The sequence below is a fragment of the Neomonachus schauinslandi genome, chromosome 4, assembly GCF_002201575.2.
Source record: "Neomonachus schauinslandi chromosome 4, ASM220157v2, whole genome shotgun sequence".
Classification (NCBI taxonomy): Eukaryota; Metazoa; Chordata; class Mammalia; order Carnivora; family Phocidae; genus Neomonachus; species Neomonachus schauinslandi.
In genome coordinates, this window is record NC_058406.1 from 102,267,569 (window position 1) to 102,284,596 (window position 17,028).

Sequence of the window (17,028 nt, forward strand, 5' to 3'; positions counted from 1 at the left end):
CAAATCATTTGTCACAATCTGATCTGAGAACAGACTTATCTGGGGGATGATTTAAACCAGTAATAAGCTACCCACTGTAACAAGATTACACTATTATATTATCCCCTGATTCTTATTCCTATAGTGATTCAGACATAACAGTTCCTTGAAAAACAAAGAAAAAAAATATCTTTAACTAGAATCTTCTCACCATGGAAGGGAAGTGGTAGAAGTGTTAATATCTGGGGCGCCTGGGTGGCTCAGTAGTTAAGCGTCTGCCTTCGGCTCAGGTCATGATCCCGGGGTCCTGGGATCAAGCCCCGCAATGGGCTCCCTGCTCCGCGGGAAGCCTGCTTCTCCCTCTCCTGCTCCCCCTGCTTGTGTTCCCTCTCTCGCTGTGTGTGTCTCTCTCTCTCTGTCAAATAAATAAATAAAATCTTAAAAAAAAAAGTGTTAATATCTTTTGCTTGGGTTGGTATACAACGTTCATTTAAGTTAGACAAATGGTAGAGAATAAGGAGAAAAGGAAGAAGACAGGCAGAATGAGGCAGCCACCAGAGCAGACAGAACAGATAACTACAATTCCAGAGCACCCTGCTATCCTTTTTCTTTCCTACTTGCTGAGGAAGCAATTTATAAAATGTATTAAGGAGAATCCTGCTTTGACAGAACCTATCCTTTGGTGTCACTCTCCAAGACAGTGAAACACGAATCTGCCTGCCTTGGAGTGGAATTTTTTGTTGTTACATATAACTCTAGGACCTGCTCCTATTCTGCGGAAAGATTGTTGGTATCAGGTAAAGAAAACCTCACCACTAGTTTCCCATCCTCTTTGATTCCCATAACATTTTGCTCTACCATTATTCAGAACTCCTCAGTGTTGCAGTCTAGTAATTGGGTAAGGTATCTATAGCCCTTAAGAGATTGTGAAATTCTTGAGGGCTGGGATTACCTCTTGTTAATTTTTTATTTCTAGGGCATGGCATGGTGCCTAGCATCTAGAAGTCCTCAATATATGATTGTAAACTAGTGAAGGTATTGTGGCTCATCTCTATAAAGATGACTGCAAATAACAATTCCAGATGCTGGAAGCCCTACCAAGAATGGCAAACTTCCTACTACCTCCCCTATTCCAGTTGGTGTAGGGCTTTGGTTCTCAAGTGGGGTCCCCTCAGACCATCAGCATCACCTGAGGACTTGCTACAAATGCAATTCTCTGGACATACTCCAGACCTACAGAATCAGAAACTATGGGAGGGAGGCCCAGAAATCTGTAATTTAACAAGCTTTCCAGATGATTCTGATGCACACTGATGTTTGAGAACCAGTAGTGTAGTAGGAAGTCCAACGGGGTCTGTGCCCTTGCCCTGGTTCAGCTTAGTGGCCCTGTGTCTAACCATGAGAGAATCCCTAAGTCCCTCAAAACTCTGCCTTCACAGGGAGAGTTGGAATGATGCCTGAGAACCCTTCTGGTCTAAAATTCTGCAAAATATCAAAGACAGAAAGAAAGTAAATAAATGTTCCAATGACTAGATTTAGTCATTCAGTCAGCAAATATGTACGTACCAGGCAGTGACCTGGACACGGAATCAGTGCAGGACACAAAATTACTCCTTTTTATTTTTTAAGATGTTATTTATTTATTTATTTATTTGAGAGAGCGAGGATGCAGGAGAGCATGAATGAACAGGGGTGGGGGTGGGGGTGGGGACGGGGCAGAGGGAGAAGCTGATTCCCCGCTGAGCAGGGAGCCCCATGAGGGGCTCCATCCCAGGACACTGGGATCATGACCTAAGCCGAAGGCAGACACTTAAACCAACTGAGCCACCCAAGTGCCCCACAATTACTCCTTTTTAAATAAAGTTGCAAGATTGCAGACCACAAACTTACCTGTCTTCTGTCTACAATAGTCTCACATTGCATTTGTTGGGGAATGTGAACTGGAAAGCTGAGAAAATGATCCAGAATTCTGACCCCCCCTCTCCCAAATTACTTGGACTTTAATTCTTTTGTTTTTTGTTCTTTGTTTGGTTTTTTTTACTTTGACTTCAATTCTTAAGCTCTTGTGTTTGCTTAAGGGGCTTCAGTACTCATGTGTTAGGAGACAAGCGTGTGATAATAAATGTGATTATCTACCAAATTAGAATATCTCTGGGTCTACATTATTTCATGGCACAAAGTTGCTTGCTCTTTTAAGAAATCGAATTCCAGGAGCGCCTGGGTGGTTCAGTCGTTAGGCATCTGCCTTCAGCTCAGGTCATGATCCCAGGGTCCTGGGATCAAGCCCCGCATCAAGCCCCGCATCGAGCCCCGCATCGAGCCCCGCACCGAGCCCGCATCCTGCTCCCTGCTCCGCAGGAAGCCTGCTTCTCCCTCTCCCACTCCCCCTGCTTGTGTTCCCTCTCTCACTGTGTCTCTCTCTGTCAAATAAATAACATCTTAAAAAAAAAAAAGAAATCGAATTCCATCTAATTGTCACCTCATTGATTCTCTTTTCTCGTTACCAACTGTATTGCTTAAGTTCCTGTGTTGGCCATTTGCCTTTTTTTTGTTTTTGTTTTGTTTTGTTTTTTAATTTATTTATTTGAGAGAGAGAGCAGGAGGAGGGGGAGGAGCAGACTCCCCGCTGAGCAGGGAACCTGATGCAGGGCTTGATCCCAGGACCCCGGGATCATGACCTGAGCAGAAGGCAGACACTTAACTAACTGAGCCACCCAGGTGCCCCTCCTTTCTTTTTGATCTGCCTCCCTCCCACACTGACTCTTGTATACCCCACCACACAAACTCAGTACCTAGTGGGCTCTTGTAAGGTGTTTTAGACTATTTAGGACATTTATTGAGTTTAAACATCCTTTTTTAAAAAGAGATTTTATTTATTTATTTGACACAGAGAGAGAGAGCATGCACAAGCAGGGGGAGCGGCAGAGGCGCTCCTAAATATCCTTTTTAAAAGGACCTCTTAATGGGATGCCTGGCTGGCTCAGTTTGAAGAGTATGCCGACTCTTGATCTTGGGGGTTGTAAGTTCTAGCCGCACGTGGGGTATAGAGATTCCTTAAGTAAGAAAAATAATAATAAAGTAAAAAGGACTTTTAAGAAAAAACAAACCAGGGGCGCCTGGGTGGCTCAGATGGTTAAGCACCTGCCTTCGGCTCAGGTCATGATTCCAGGGTCCTGGGATCGAGCCCCACATCGAGCCCCACATCGAGCTCCACATCGAGCCCCACATCGAGCCCCACATCGGGCTCCTGGCTCAGCAGGGAGCCTGCTTCTCCCTCTCCCTCTGTCCCCCCCCCCCCGCTCATGCTCTCTCTCTCTCTCTGTATCTCTGTGTCTCAAATGAATAAATAAAATCTTTAAAAAAAAGAAAGAAAGAAAGAAAGAAAGAAAGAAAGAAAGAAAGAAAGAAAAAACAAACCAAAAAGCCACCAACCACACTTGGACATTTGATTCTCTGACCTGTTCACATTTCACTGCATTTGAAAGGACAGGAGATGGCGCCAGAAGGCAGTGGAATGCCTTGGGTTTAGCCAACTCCGGGGTAAGGAATGTGCTGGAGAGAGAAGTAGGAATTAAAACAAAGGTACCAGAGTTTGAGTAGCTACTAAGGTGAAGGGAGTGGGGGGGGGTGGGATGGCATTTTGTTTTGTTTTAACATAGAAGGGTCCTCTTGACACCTCTCTAAATTAGCTTGGTGACTACAGAAATATCCATAGTAGAGCCAAAAAGCAAAATAAAGGCAAGTGCCTGGAGGACGGTGCTTGCCTCCTTACTCCCTCCCTCCCAGAAACCAAGGTCTTTGTCTACTGGGGAAGCACGAGGGCCTGGAGAGGCTGCTCACTCAGAAGTGGGAAGGTGCTGATTTGGGGCTAAGACATTTTTGTGAAACAATGTTTATTTCTGGAGGCAAAATCCGAAATCCCACCAGCAGTGAAACACTTCCCCGAAGCAATCACACACACACACATTTTAAATTAAAATTTTAAAAAATTACCAAAAGAAAAAATTCATGAGACAACCAGGAGGTGGCGCCTGGCAAGACACACTACCTGCCTGGGGAAGCTGAATTACAGCCACAGCCGCTGGACGGGGACTCTGACCTAGCGAGGTCATTCTGTCCAGGCCCATTCTTTCCTCCCATGCAATAGATGTCTCTGCTTTTCTTCCTTTCTCTGTTTCTCTGTGTTAACTATCCTGATTCCCAGGATGTCTAGTTTACACTTTATGCCTTTTATTCTTCTTAGATGAGAGGGGTGGGGCTTTGGGGAAACCCCAAAACATACAATGCGCCTTGTAAGGGAAAAATAATTCTGTGGGTGATGAGAAAATGAAGAAGGAAATGACATCCACCAAATGGTTTTGCTTCGCACATCAATCACAGGGGCCAGAAAGGCATGACAACTCCTGCCTCAGTGGGCACTGATGATCCAGCACATGCATTATTCTGTTCATTTGGCTTTTATCCTGCTCCCTTATTTAGCTTCTGCTCCCTTTGTTTTGGCTATTTCTTGCTTCTTGGCAGGAGGGACAAGCGCAGAGGGAGCTCAAATGGGTGCCTCCTCAGGGCTGGTAACTCTGGTGAAGGGCACGGAGGAGAAAGAGGTCTCAGTGTCTAGCTTGAAATTATCTGTGTGTTTCACATTCTCTAATGAGGGCTTTAGGATGTACATTCCGATCGGGATTTCCAGTCCCGTGGGGAAACAGGCACCAGCCCACATTCCTGAGACCCAGCAGCCTATGCTCTACTCATCGAGCTCTCTGGTGGCAGATTTCACTCAGTCCCACATGTCCGGCCTCAGCCCTTTGTTGAGCAGGAGGGAAGACCCTGGGCCCCACTTCCAACTAGATCACATGGTCTCTCTCTACTCCCTCCCCTCCCTTTCTCTAGAGTCCGCCTTTTTTTTTTTTTTTTACGGTGGTAATGATTGTTTCAAAGGTCTCCCCATCTCTCCTCCTGCCCTGGCCTCCCTGCCAGGGGTCAGTGTCCTCTTCAATGACAAAAGCCGCCCTAGATCTGGGCTCCCTGGGGAGGGAGGTGGCCGGGTCTGGCAGTTGGAGCGCTGTCTCTCCGTGGTGCTGCTGCAGCCCCTCCCCCACTGGGCACACAAATGGGCTTTATACAGCAAACAAAACCACCCCCCCACCCAGGCCGCACAGGCACGTGGACCCAGGCCTCACCGTGGGAAGGGGGTGGTGACAGGCGCAGGAAGAGATCGGTCCAAACAAGTTCTCTTGCCTCATTTCTCTTCTTTATTTTCCACAAGCTAGGTTTTAGCCCTTGACTTCCTACCCTCCACCTGCACCCTGAGTCCCCAACTCCTAACTCCGAACTCTGGACCCTTCCTATTCCGGGGCAGTTCATATTCTGCAGGGGACAGCGAACAGGTCTTCCCACCCACTGCCCCATGCCACCCAGGAGAGTTGCTCCTCGGAGAAGCCAGACGGGGAATGAGAACACAGTGTCCCCCTGAGGGGGCTGGATTGGACCCCCAAGCCCTCCTCCCGTGGCCCAGGCCCGCTCCAGGGGACACCCACCTGGACAGTGCCCATGAGAAGAGCAGAGGAAGGAAGAGCTCACCCCAGCTGGATGCCTGAGCCAGGGCCCGGGCTCCTGTGAACCTGCCGCGAGCTCCAACTCTGCATGCCTAATCGGCTATTTAAGGAGCTGTTCGCCAGCAACCCAGGCAGCGCCCCCCCCCCCACACCACCCCCACAAACACTCGTCCAGAGCCACCTTAAAAGCAGGAGGCGATTGTGAAGTCGCTGGCCAGCAAGTGGAGTGAAGACTGTAGAGGTAGATGAAAAAAGAGAGAGAGGCAGCGAGAGATTTGTCCTAGGGACCCAAAACCCTTCGGTACCCTACTGAAAACCAAATCCTCTGGAAGCTCATAGAGACAGCAAGAGAAAAAGAGATAAATACAATCAGCTCAGGTCCAAGAAACTCCTCTCTCACTCTCTCTCTGTCCCTCCCTCCCTCTCCCTCTCCCTCCCTCTCTCTCTCTCTCTCCCTCTCCCCCCCCCCTTTCTCTGCCAACCCTAGTCCTCTAGTCCCCAAACTCCCAGTACCTGCTTCTTCTGGGGATACCATGTTGTTCTTCACTCTCCTGCTGGAGGTGATTTGGATCCTGGCTGCCGAAGGGGGTAGGTACATCCGGATGTCTGTGTGTCTGTCTGTGCTGATGTCCACATGCTCTAGGTTTACTTAATGGAGCGGGGGGGGGGGGGGGGGGCTATAAAAGGAAGCCTAGGAGCTTGAATAATAGACTCAGGGATGTGGGGGAAGAGAGAGGAGTGGGGAGAAGAGCACTTTCCTTCTTCCCCCTTTGCTTGTCCAGCCTTGCTGTTTGTGGGGATGGGGGGGAGGGTTGGGGAGCTAGCTGGGGAGCAGGATGTGTACACACACTGCGGGAATCGCTCTCCACACTCTTTCCTGCACCGCCCTAGTCCCAGGCAACCCTCCCAGGCCTTCTTTATTTCCGAACTTCCTCAACTAGGGAGCCAAGGAGGCAGCGAGTGAAAAAATAGAGAGGACTCTATACCCCTGCACCTCCTGACTAACTCAGACCCTGATCCCCAACTATGAACTGCATGGCCAATGTCCACTCTTGATTCTATGGGGCGACTGGTTTCCCAGTTTCTCCCTGCAAGCAGTAGCAATAACAGTCAACACTGTTGGGCCCTTTACAGCTTACAAAGGACTTTCAGAAGCTCCCAGGACACGAGGAGGACTCGGGAGACCAGGCTTCTGGGTGCTCCCAACAGTGTCCCCAGGACCCCTACCCCTTATTTTTGTGTTTTCTAGGTCTAGCACAGAGTCCAGTACACAGCAGGTGTGTAATCAAGATCCCTTGGAAGAGCAGGGGGTGAGGGGAAGGGCCTGAAGAACAGCAGGGGAATGCAGGGAGGATGATGGGGTGAGGGGGCCAGCCAAATGGAAAGCTGGAAAGTGCATCTGAGGGAAAAGAAAAAAACAGGGAAAGAAGAGGAAGAGATGAAGAATCAGCATGTTGAGGATTTGGTGGGAGGGGAAAAGCAAGGCTGTCAGCCTGCACCAAATGGAACTGGGGAATTCAAGTTGACTTGAGTGTCCCATGGAGCTGGTGAGTGAGACGCTGCCTCCAGCCCTCCCCCTTGGGCTGCTTTTCAGAGTTGTCTGAACCAAGGGGTGGGTCAGAACAAGAGCCTAAGGATGAGATCAAGGGTATCTCAGAAGTCTGAGGAATTTGAGAATAAGAGAGAGAGGAAGGAATTTCGAATTTTTTTCCCCCAGAGCTTGAATTTGAACTAGTATTGGAATAATCCAGAGAAAAGCGGCAGGAAGGCGCAAGCCATTGGCCCTGCGTGAGACTGGACCAGCAGACCCCCAGCCTTTCAGCCTGAGATAGGGCTGCAGGAGAGGCTGGCATGTGACCCGGCTGGCAGCTCTCCCTTCCACACACAATGCTTCACTTTCAGCCGGTCTCTGCCAGCCTCGCTGCCTGGGCCACCCACCACCCTCAACGTGGCGGGGACCCTGCCCCGACTCCCACCTTCCCTAGCCATCTGGGGATCTAGGGAGCAGAGGCTCCCGCTAACGGGGAAAGCTTCCTTTAGAGCTGGTAGGACCCTAGGAGGAACTTCAGTGTTAATTCACAGCCAAGGGCCTCGCCTCACGCGCCTGACACGACGCTTTAGAGCAGATGAATAATGGCCCTTCTCCCCTGGGTAGCACCATCCCCCACACACAACCTCCTCCCCCCCCCCCCCCCCCGCCCCGTCCCGTTCTAGTCCCTCTCCTCCAAACCCTCTGTCCACGCCCTCACCTCACCCTAATCTTCTAAGTGTCGGACTGGCTTGGCCCCGGCTGGAGAACAGTGAGGACCGGGGCAAGCTGCAGTTTGGGTCCAGGTTAATTTTAGTCTCCGGGCTCTCTCTACTCCCTTCCCCTTCTCCTCCCCCTCTCCTCAGCACGCGCCGGCACTGCCCGGCCGGCGATTTTAAATCGGCCCCCCGACCTTTCCGCCGAGGTGTCCGGTTTCAGGGCTTCCTTCGGGAAGTGCTCGCGGAGGAGGGTGGAGAGAGAACAGAGCGAGGTGGGGCGGCACAGAGCGTCCGCGGGAGGGAGAGTGCCGGCCCACGCTGTCGCCCCCCCCCCCCCCGCCACTGCGCTGGCTGCAACCCCGCTCTCTCTGCCTTGCAGGTCAACACTGGACATATGAGGGTGAGCGCAGAACCCAAGGCCTTCCGCTACCCCTTCCACACTGGGACCTCTTCACCTGCCGGGAAGACTGCTGTCGAGTGTGTGGGGAGTTCCCTTTAGTTTCTTTAGCTTCTGACCCTAGCTCCTCCTGCCCCCCCCAGGCCCCCCGGCCCAACTTTTTACGTCAATGACTCCTAGACCCTGTTCTAACTGTCAAATCCTGCCCCCACCCCTCCACCCCCACCCCCGATTCAGCAGAAAGACCAGTGATGTCCTCCGTCAGTCTGTGTGGGAATGAGGGAGCTGGAGTGGAGAGGAAACCAGGTAGGGAAAGGAATACTGAGCTTAGCTGCCCATCCACTTCCTGGCTCTTTTTCTGACCTCATAGATCCTCCTTGCATCTGGAATTGGGACAGAGCCTGAGGTCAGGGGTGAGGAAGAGTCTGGCAGGATAGTTGGTGACACTGGTGGGGGTGTCCCCTGAACTGCTGACTAGCAAGCGAATTCCAGAGTCAACGCAAAGTCCTGTGTGAGAGCAAGAAATGAATGGTGGGAAGTCAGCAGAGGGAATGCAATCCCCAGGCCACTTCATAAGGGGGCTCCCAAGGAGACCTGCTCTTTCTAGGATCATTTTTTCCCCAGCTTTCCTGCCTCTGTTCTAGTCCCACCTCTCCAGGCATGCAGGTTTTCTATTCATCCCCTTTTCCTTTCATTCAGCTTTCTTGTCCCCAAACTACAGGTAAGTAAAAGCCACTACTCTATCAGGAGTAGTCTATGAGGAGAGCTGGGGAGTCATCACTGCCTCAGGGAAGGTGAAGGGTGCTGCCGCATCAAGTCCAGCAGGGACCCCTGCCTCACCTAGCCCTGCACAACTGGGGTCTTCGCCAGGGTTGGGGGGGTAGTTCCTGAAGGGTGGCTGGGGCTTGGAGGGTAGGACAAATGTCCGTGGTAATCCCCACCAGGCCCACATGGTCAAGACCACTGGCCAGCCTCTTACCCTGAGTGTGGAAGCAATGCCCAATCCCCCATCAATATCCAGACAGACAGTGTGACTTTTGACCCTGAGTTGCCCGCTCTGCAGCCCCATGGATATGACCAGCCTAGCACTGAGCCTTTGGACCTGCACAACAATGGCCACACAGGTAAAAAGCCCAGGCTCCAAGGAGGTGTAAACTCCAGTTCCAATCTTAGGAGTCAGGGAAAAGAAGCATTTGCCTAACTTCTAAATTCCTAGAAGGCTTCATCTACAAATTCAGACATGTGAGAATGGGGATGTGGTTCCTTAAAGCCAAAGGTGGGGAGTGAATGTCTACAATCAGGGTGGACTCAGCATCATAACATCAACTTGATCCTCACTGAGAAAGGGAGAGCTATGCTGGAAAAGCAGTGGTGGGAAGGACTGGGTGCTACTGGGGGAGGGAGGTAGAAAAGGCTGGCCCGAGTCTCCCAAGGAGCAGTGGCATCGGAGGGGTGGGAATGTGGCCACACTTCTCCACCAACCCTAGCTTGCTCTCTTTTCCTCACAGTGCAACTCTCTCTGCCCCCTACCATGTATCTGGAAGGACTTCCTCGAAAATATGTAGCTGCCCAGCTCCACCTGCACTGGGGTGAGACAGGGTCCCTGGGCGGATCAGAGCACCAGATCAACAGTGAAGCCACAGCTGCGGAGGTACCAGGGAGCAAAGCTTGGACTGGGACATAGTGACAGGCATGGTCGGTGCCAGAGAATGGAAGGATCTGGAAACTGAGAAGAGTCATACTTGGAGGATGAGGCCAGCCTTTGTGGGACAGGTTTAGGGCACGCTGGAGGTGGAGGTGGTGGTGGCTAGGGTCAGAGCTTTTGGGAAGGGGTAGTGGAGAAACATTAAATGATTTCATTCCCTCTCCTCTCCCTCAGCTCCACATTGTACATTATGATTCTGATTCCTATGACAGCTTGAGTGAGGCCGCTCCAAAGCCTCAGGGCCTGGCTGTCTTGGGCATCCTCATTGAGGTCAGTGGCCCCCAGTCCCTCCCAGGTCTCTCGCCCTCTCTCTGCCCCCCTCAGTCCTATTCTGCCCATGTCTTTTGCTGCTCTCCCTCCCTAGGCTAGTCAGCAACCCACTCTGACCGTTTACTCCACGTGTGAACGTCTTCCTCCAAACATGGACTCATCCCCAACTCTCTCCCTTCCCAGGTGGGTGAGACCAAGAATCCAGTTTATGAACACATCCTGAGTCACTTGCATGAAATTAGGCATAAAGGTGAGCCTGAGATTAGACTTCGGGGGCACTTCCCCAAAAAGGCCTATGAAGCCTGGGATGACAATGAGTTAGGGGCCGGGGGCTTTGCTTCTGGGAGTGCTATCTAGGTAAGCTGGGGTACAGTGAGGGAAAGAGGAGTCCTAGTGTGATCTCCTCCAGATCAGAAGACTTCAGTGCCTCCCTTCAACGTGGGAGAGCTGCTCCCCCCACAGCTGGACCAGTTCTTCCGCTACAATGGCTCGCTCACCACACCCCCCTGCTACCAGAGTGTGCTCTGGACAGTCTTCCGTCGAAGGGCTCAGATTTCGATGGGACAGGTGAGTAGTGGAGAGGTGAGGCAGCAGAGACATAACCTCAGACCCTTTCCCACTCCACAAAGTGAGTGACACTTCTCCCCTAATCCCACTCTTCTACTCCTCAGCTGGAAGAGCTTCAGGAGACGTTGTTCTCCACAGAAGAGGAGCCCTCTAAGCTCCTGGTACGGAACTACCGAGCCCCCCAGCCTCTCAATCAGCGAACAGTCTTTGCTTCTTTCATCCAAGGTGACTGCACAGGGCTTGGAAAAGGAGATGGGAAATTGGGGGACTTGGTGGGAGGAACTAGGGAGCCTCTGGGAAGAAAAGGCAGGCTGCGACGGGAAGCAGTTCTAGGACTTGCTTGGACTGGGAATACCCCACCCCGAGTGCCAGGTGATGATCTCCCCCAGCATAGAGGCATAGTGTACTGCTCCCAGCTGTGATGGGGAGCTCAAGTCCCACTGACCCATGTCTTCCTTCCTTACAGCGAGATCCTCGTATACTACAGGTAAGACAGCCTGAACCAGGTGTGGGGGAGGAGAGTGGCGCTCCACAGTGAGTGAGGGAAGGTCTAAGTATCTATGTTAGTCCTAGGATGACATCTTCTGTGTTTCTCTCAGGTGAAATGCTGAGTTTAGGAGTGGGGATCTTGGTTGGCTGTCTTTGTCTTCTACTGGCTGTTTATTTCATCGCTAGGAAGATTCGGTGAGGTCCTACTTTCCATTCCTTTGGTCCTTTCTTTTCTACTGAAAATCACTCTATTCCATCTTTAATCTGTTTCACCTAGGACACTAGTCATTTCCATGAACCATTCCCCCTTCCAGGAAGAAGAGGCTAGGAAACCGGAAAAGCGTGGTCTTCACCTCAGCACGAGCCACAGAGGCATAGACTCCCTCACCGACATCATGGATGCCTTCCCCTCATGCCAATCAGGGAGCTTCTAAAATGAGCTGCAGGGACTGGCCAGAAAATACTGTAGGAGTAGTGGGCAGACACCCCTCCTTCCTCCAGACAGCCCCTACAGAGAGGCACGGACAGGCTCTTGTTCGTGGAATAAGAGCAGATAGCCTTCGACCTCTCAAAACCTATAGATCAGGACAACCCTATGTTGACAATGCAGACAGCAAACTGTGTTTAGTTGTAGGGGAAGTTGGGGATGTAACCCCCAAAGTCCTCCACCCCCTTACCTTTATGCCCTTTTCCCTAGATATAGGGCAGGACCTCCCCTTAGGAAAAAGACTTGTTGCTGTTGGGGTTATATTTTTTTGCTCAATATACCTGGAAATTAAAGTTTCTAATCCCACCTCTGGTCTTCCTTTGGGGCTCTTGAGAGTGGGGGAGTTCCTTAATCTCTCAGGAGGCAGAGGTGGGCAAAGGACAGGGGGAAAGAAGCATGGGTGAATAACTCTTTTTACCCCAGTCCTGCAAGGGGAGATCCGCCTCTGGAAAATACTTAATCCAAAGTTCCTGACATGTGAGACCATGAGCCCAGATTTCTGTCCTTGTACCAAAGCTATGCTGAAGGGGATCAGAGGTTGCCAGATAAGGAGGTTGGATAAGAGATGTGGGAGGACAGAAATCTCGATTAATATGTTATCCCCTCCCTTAAAAGCCAAGTTCCCCCACAATTATAAAGTCCTTTTTATTAGTCAAAATCACAATCACCTTGATTAAAAGGATGGAACATGCCATCCTCAGCAGAAAATGATACAGTTTATAGAAAACTTCCCCACCCACCCCCCCACACCCCAATTAAAAACTAGAAAAAAATCTGCCCTCCTTCCCTGTGATGTCATGGTAGTCTGACTTCTCCAGTGGCATTGAAGCTCTGGAGTGGGCCAGCTCACCGCAGCACCCTCCACTTCACCTTGGGGAGGGGAGGGATGCTGGTGGTCAAGGAGGTTAAAACATTAGTTCCAGTAATACCAGTTTCCCAAACATGCACTTCCTTCCTTTTCCCCAAGGCCTGGGACAAAGGGGAAAGGTGGACAGATATAAGCCCCACCATGAGGAGCAATTTGAGGAAGGAAAATATAGTTCAAGGAGGTTAGAAGAATTCCAACACACCTCTTCCCTCCCCCATTCAAAAAAAGAAAAAAAGGAAGAAAGAAAAAGAAAGAAAGAAAAGAAAAAAAGAAAGAAAGAAAAAGAGAAAGAAAGAAAGAGAAAGAGAAAGAAAAAGAAAAGAAAAACGCAGTTTGGGGTCTTTATCACACCAAAAATGGTTCCCCTCAGACCTGAGAAAAATACCAAGACACCCAGTCTGGGGAGGAGGTACTGGGAAACTGAGAGCTCGTCTACCCTTGAGCCTCCATTAATTTCATCTCCACAGCAACAGCTAAACTAGGTCCCTTTTCTTGGCAACCTGCACTGTCCAGAACTGGAGATGGAGAAATACAGGGCGAGGAGATCAGGAGGGCACCCCAGGCCTAGGGGTTCCCCCCCACGTTCCCTCAGTCCTCGGGTGGGATGCGCAGGGCAGAATACACCATCACCCGACTGTCCTCCTGCCGTCGGCCTGCAGAGGGGAAGGGGGGTGAGTCTTGCGCAGGGTGAGGGCAGAGCACTGACACATGGGGAGTCCTGGACAACAAGGGGGTCCCCAGATGGTGGGGATAAGTACAGATTCAAACCCACCAGTCACTGACTGGCTGAACCCAGGCTGCTCCTGGTGAAGCCTAGAGACTAAAGGTCACGAGTGGACAAAGCAAAACCCTGAAGGTGGTGGGATAGACCGACGAGGAGACAGAGAATGGTGGGCAATGGACCCGGGCTAGGGCTGGGCTCAGTCATGGGCAGTGGGCAGGCAGGTGGGATCTGCCAGGCGATCAGTCCAGGTAGTCAGTCCTTACACGAGAGGCTGCGCTGGATACTTCGGAGGGAACCTCCGGCTGTGATGAAGGCCCAAAGGCCCATGGAAACAGTGACTGCATAGATGGGCAGCAGGCTGGCCTCGTACCAGGGGTTCAGGAATGTCTAGGGATGGGGTAAGGGTAGAAAAGAAGTTAGCTTCTCTCTCTGCCTAATCCCCACATTCTCTCCGTGCCTTTGACCCAAACCTCCCCCCCCCTCTGACCCCGCCCCAGGTGGCTCACTCAAATCCCCCAGTCCTTCCCTTCAGGGCACCAACATCTTGTGGTTAAGAGGACTTTTGATTTTTAGCTCCCTCATAGGTTTCTGCCCCTCCTGCTCACCTCAGGCCATTTGTTTTAGAGTTTGACTAATCCATTCAAACTCCTCCCGGAGTATCCCCAGAGCAGGTTATACAACTGATGCTGAGGTGAGAGACTTCTCAACACTTACCTCTCTGCCTCCTCCCTCGGTATATTTTCAAATGTTAAGAAGTGAGAATATATCTCCCCTCCATCCCACTCACCATTAAACTTTTTTCTCTCTAACTTGGGCCCATGTCCCCAACTCACCAGTCCCGAGGTCAGTAGGTGACTCCCAACCACCAGGCCCAAAGCCCAGTACCGTCTCCTCTCACAGGCATCAAAGAACACAACTCCCCAAAAGGTATGGAGCAGGATAATGGCTGCTGTCAGAAAGGCTGCAGGGAGGGAGATGGGGATGAGCTACATCCCTCAACCTCTCCCAGCCTCCTGAGATGTTGAGCCAAAGAGGTCTCCCAGTGAAGGCTAATACATCAGATCAGGGCCAGGGATGGATGGGGCATGAAGGCAAGACAGAAAGCAGGCCTTACCTGAAGTCAGGAAGTAATAGGGTGAGTCTCCATGGATGCCAACCACACCTGGCCCAAGCGCATCAGCCAAAATATTGATAACAGAGAAGACACCACTGATGATACCGAAGGAAAGACCAGAAACTGGAGGGAAGGAGGGGTCTCATCAATGTCATAGATCTCTACAGCCTGATTACCAGTGATCCCACCCCATTCCCAGTCGCAATTCCCCCACACCTACTCTCCCTCCAGACCACCTCCTTGGAAGTCAGGTATGAAGGAAAAGCAGCAGCCACTTAGAACACGTGGTTGTTTTCGACTTCCCTGGGAGAGGGGGGTGTCCAACTCCCTCCTCCAGTCCCTCTCCCTTGGCTCACCATAGGCCATCTGGCGGATGGAGATGGGTGATCTTCCGTCCTCACTCAGCGATGCTAACCCCTCATCTGCCTTCCTGGGATGGGGCGGGGGTGGGGTGGGGTAGGGGAAATATGAGGGAGGGCAGTAATGCTCCTTTCCCTCTAACGTCCTCCCTTAGTGCCTCCTCTTCCAAACCCACCACCCAGGGGCTGCCCCACTTCTCATAGTGCAATCCTCTGCCCTTCTCCCCTCCTAACCATCCCATCTTCTTACTTAAGCAGCTTGTAGTAGGCAAAGCGGAACACCTCCTGTAGAAGGACAGAGACCGCAGCACCGAAAATCAGGAGGCCATACTGGAGCCGGGCATCTGACCGGTCGGTCACATGGACCAAGATGAACCAGACCACAGAGGCCAAGAGCAAGGAGACCAGCCAGAAAAATGCCCTGAGGAAAGACAAGGGCAATCAGACAGGTCAGGGTAGGGCGAGCCAGGGAAATCAAGGAGGGGAACCAATCAAGGCTGCAGCATGGAAAGTGGAAGTTAGACTTCCGGATGGTCAGGGAGACTGGGAGGAGACAGGATCGGTGTCTCCACCAAGGGGGTCATGTAGGGATCTGGACCGGGGGAAGGGACAGAAATCTGATTAATGAGTCTTCAGAGCGATGAGAGCCAGAATGTACGCGCACAGTAGGGAGAGGTATCCATTCCTGGATCCTCCCTTAGGCCGGCGGAGGTCAGCACACCCCCCCTCACGAGTCTTGGCCTTGGGCCTCCTCTGACGTCGCCGGGAGGAGTATAGGAGGAATCTGTGCGATCCCTGGAAGGCGGAAACCAACTGCGGGAAAGGGCAAATCATCTAGACCCCTGACTCGACCCTTTCCAATCTTCACCTCCGACTTGTCTCCCCCAACTCAGGCTCCCAAGCTCGCCCAGCCCCTTCCGGATCTCTCTCTCTCTGGCGCCCTCCCGCGTCTTGTCGACCCCCTACTCACCCCGCGACCAGGATGATTACGCGAAGAGGGTCCCCAGCCACAGTGATCAAGAAAAGCGCAAAGGCCGGGCCGAAAGCGACGAAAGTGCATCCGAAAAACACTGCGGCCCCCATGGCTGGGCAACCGGGGGCGGGGTGGAAAGCCTGGCCAAGAGGGGTGGATAGGGGGAGGACGCCAGCTGGGGAGTCCGCTTGGGGTGGCGACGCGACCCCGTGAGGGGCGCGGTGCAATGTCACCCCCGGACCCCGGGGAAGGGGAGGGGGGACACCGAAACCCCAGATACAGGTCCGCGCGACTTCCTCTACGGAAGCCGAGGAGGGAACAAACCCGGCCGCAGCCCCATGGCCACATCCCATCCAATCCCCACCCCCCGAAGGCCAATGGAGAATCGGCGGGGGCGGAGCTGCGGGGGCGGGGCGGCACTACCTGCTGGGAGTTGTAGTCTTTCTGCCCTACTGAGCTTTCGACCTGGGTTCCGGGAGTGGCTCGAGCGGGTGAAAGGAGGGAGTGGGTCGGGACTGGCCCGGGTTCATGGGCCTGGTTGGGCCTTGGCTGCGTCTTCCTTTCGTTATTTTGTGGGGGAAGGGTAGTGGCAATTCTACGTCTTCTTGAAGAGCTGCAGAGGGGGGGGAAGATCCTGTTGGAACCTAAAGGACAAATACAAAGAAAGCACAGGATAGAGGGTGCAGGGAGATAGGGACGGGTATTGTTCTTACTTGAATGAGAGGAAACGACCTTGAGCTACTGCCTAAGAGATGAAGGTTAGACTTAAAAGTAAGATTCTTTCAACAGGCTAGTAGAGGAAACATGCAATTCAGTGAGTATATCGCTAATGAAGCCTTCATCTGTCATGACCAGAGAACCGGAGAGAATAGGAGCCTGGAGAGCAATGTGAGGAAGGAGGTTACATGGGATTTGGTGTTAAGATTTCAAAGTTAAGACTCTTTGTAAAAAAGCAATTCGAGCTATGGGGCTGAAGGAAAATCACACATACACACACACACACACACCAGCCAAGTCACACAGTTCCTTTTAGGTCATACTTCCTCCGTTTATTTTCTGAAAATGAACTCGGTGGTGTCTTTTCTTCAGGCTAGGGGAAGGCACAGTGGTTGTGTGTATTAGAGTGACAGAAAATTAAAATAGAAGAGGGTATTGTAACCTCATTTGGATGGGGCAAAGGTCAGTCTTTAGGGAGGATATTTAGGTAAAAGAGTACCAGAATGGGAAGGTGAGGAAATCTGGAAAATTGTTTTTGAGAGACTAATCAAAGTACCAAAAAAACAGAAATTGTTCAAAG

At 51.6% G+C, this 17,028-nt stretch overlaps 2 protein-coding genes across 4 annotated transcripts; one reads left to right on the forward strand and one right to left on the reverse strand.

The window, feature by feature from the left end:
- Positions 1–5,964: 5,964 nt before the first annotated feature.
- Positions 5,965–12,349, forward strand: CA14 (carbonic anhydrase 14). The gene is made up of 11 exons (XM_021688055.2): positions 5,965–6,119; positions 8,158–8,178; positions 9,120–9,299; positions 9,684–9,826; positions 10,055–10,150; positions 10,334–10,400; positions 10,560–10,717; positions 10,822–10,942; positions 11,184–11,204; positions 11,317–11,401; positions 11,521–12,349. Exons 1-11 carry the CDS (start codon positions 6,065–6,067, stop codon positions 11,582–11,584), a joined length of 1,011 nt encoding a protein of 336 aa, XP_021543730.1. The 5' UTR covers positions 5,965–6,064; the 3' UTR covers positions 11,585–12,349.
- A 96-nt stretch (positions 12,350–12,445) lies between these two features.
- Positions 12,446–16,035, reverse strand: APH1A (aph-1 homolog A, gamma-secretase subunit). 3 transcript variants are annotated; one of them, XM_021688053.1, is made up of 7 exons: positions 15,729–16,035; positions 15,009–15,179; positions 14,756–14,829; positions 14,400–14,522; positions 14,119–14,246; positions 13,549–13,672; positions 12,446–13,214 (listed from the first exon to the last, which is right to left on the reverse strand). In XM_021688053.1, exons 1-7 carry the CDS (start codon positions 15,839–15,841, stop codon positions 13,150–13,152), a joined length of 798 nt encoding a protein of 265 aa, XP_021543728.1. In that variant the 5' UTR covers positions 15,842–16,035; the 3' UTR covers positions 12,446–13,149. The 3 variants fall into 3 exon arrangements, with proteins under 3 accessions (XP_021543728.1, XP_044770083.1, XP_044770082.1); XM_044914148.1 differs by lacking the exon at positions 14,756–14,829 and having other exon boundaries at positions 15,009–15,043; XM_044914147.1 differs by lacking the exon at positions 15,009–15,179 and having other exon boundaries at positions 12,446–13,672.
- Positions 16,036–17,028: the final 993 nt, after the last annotated feature.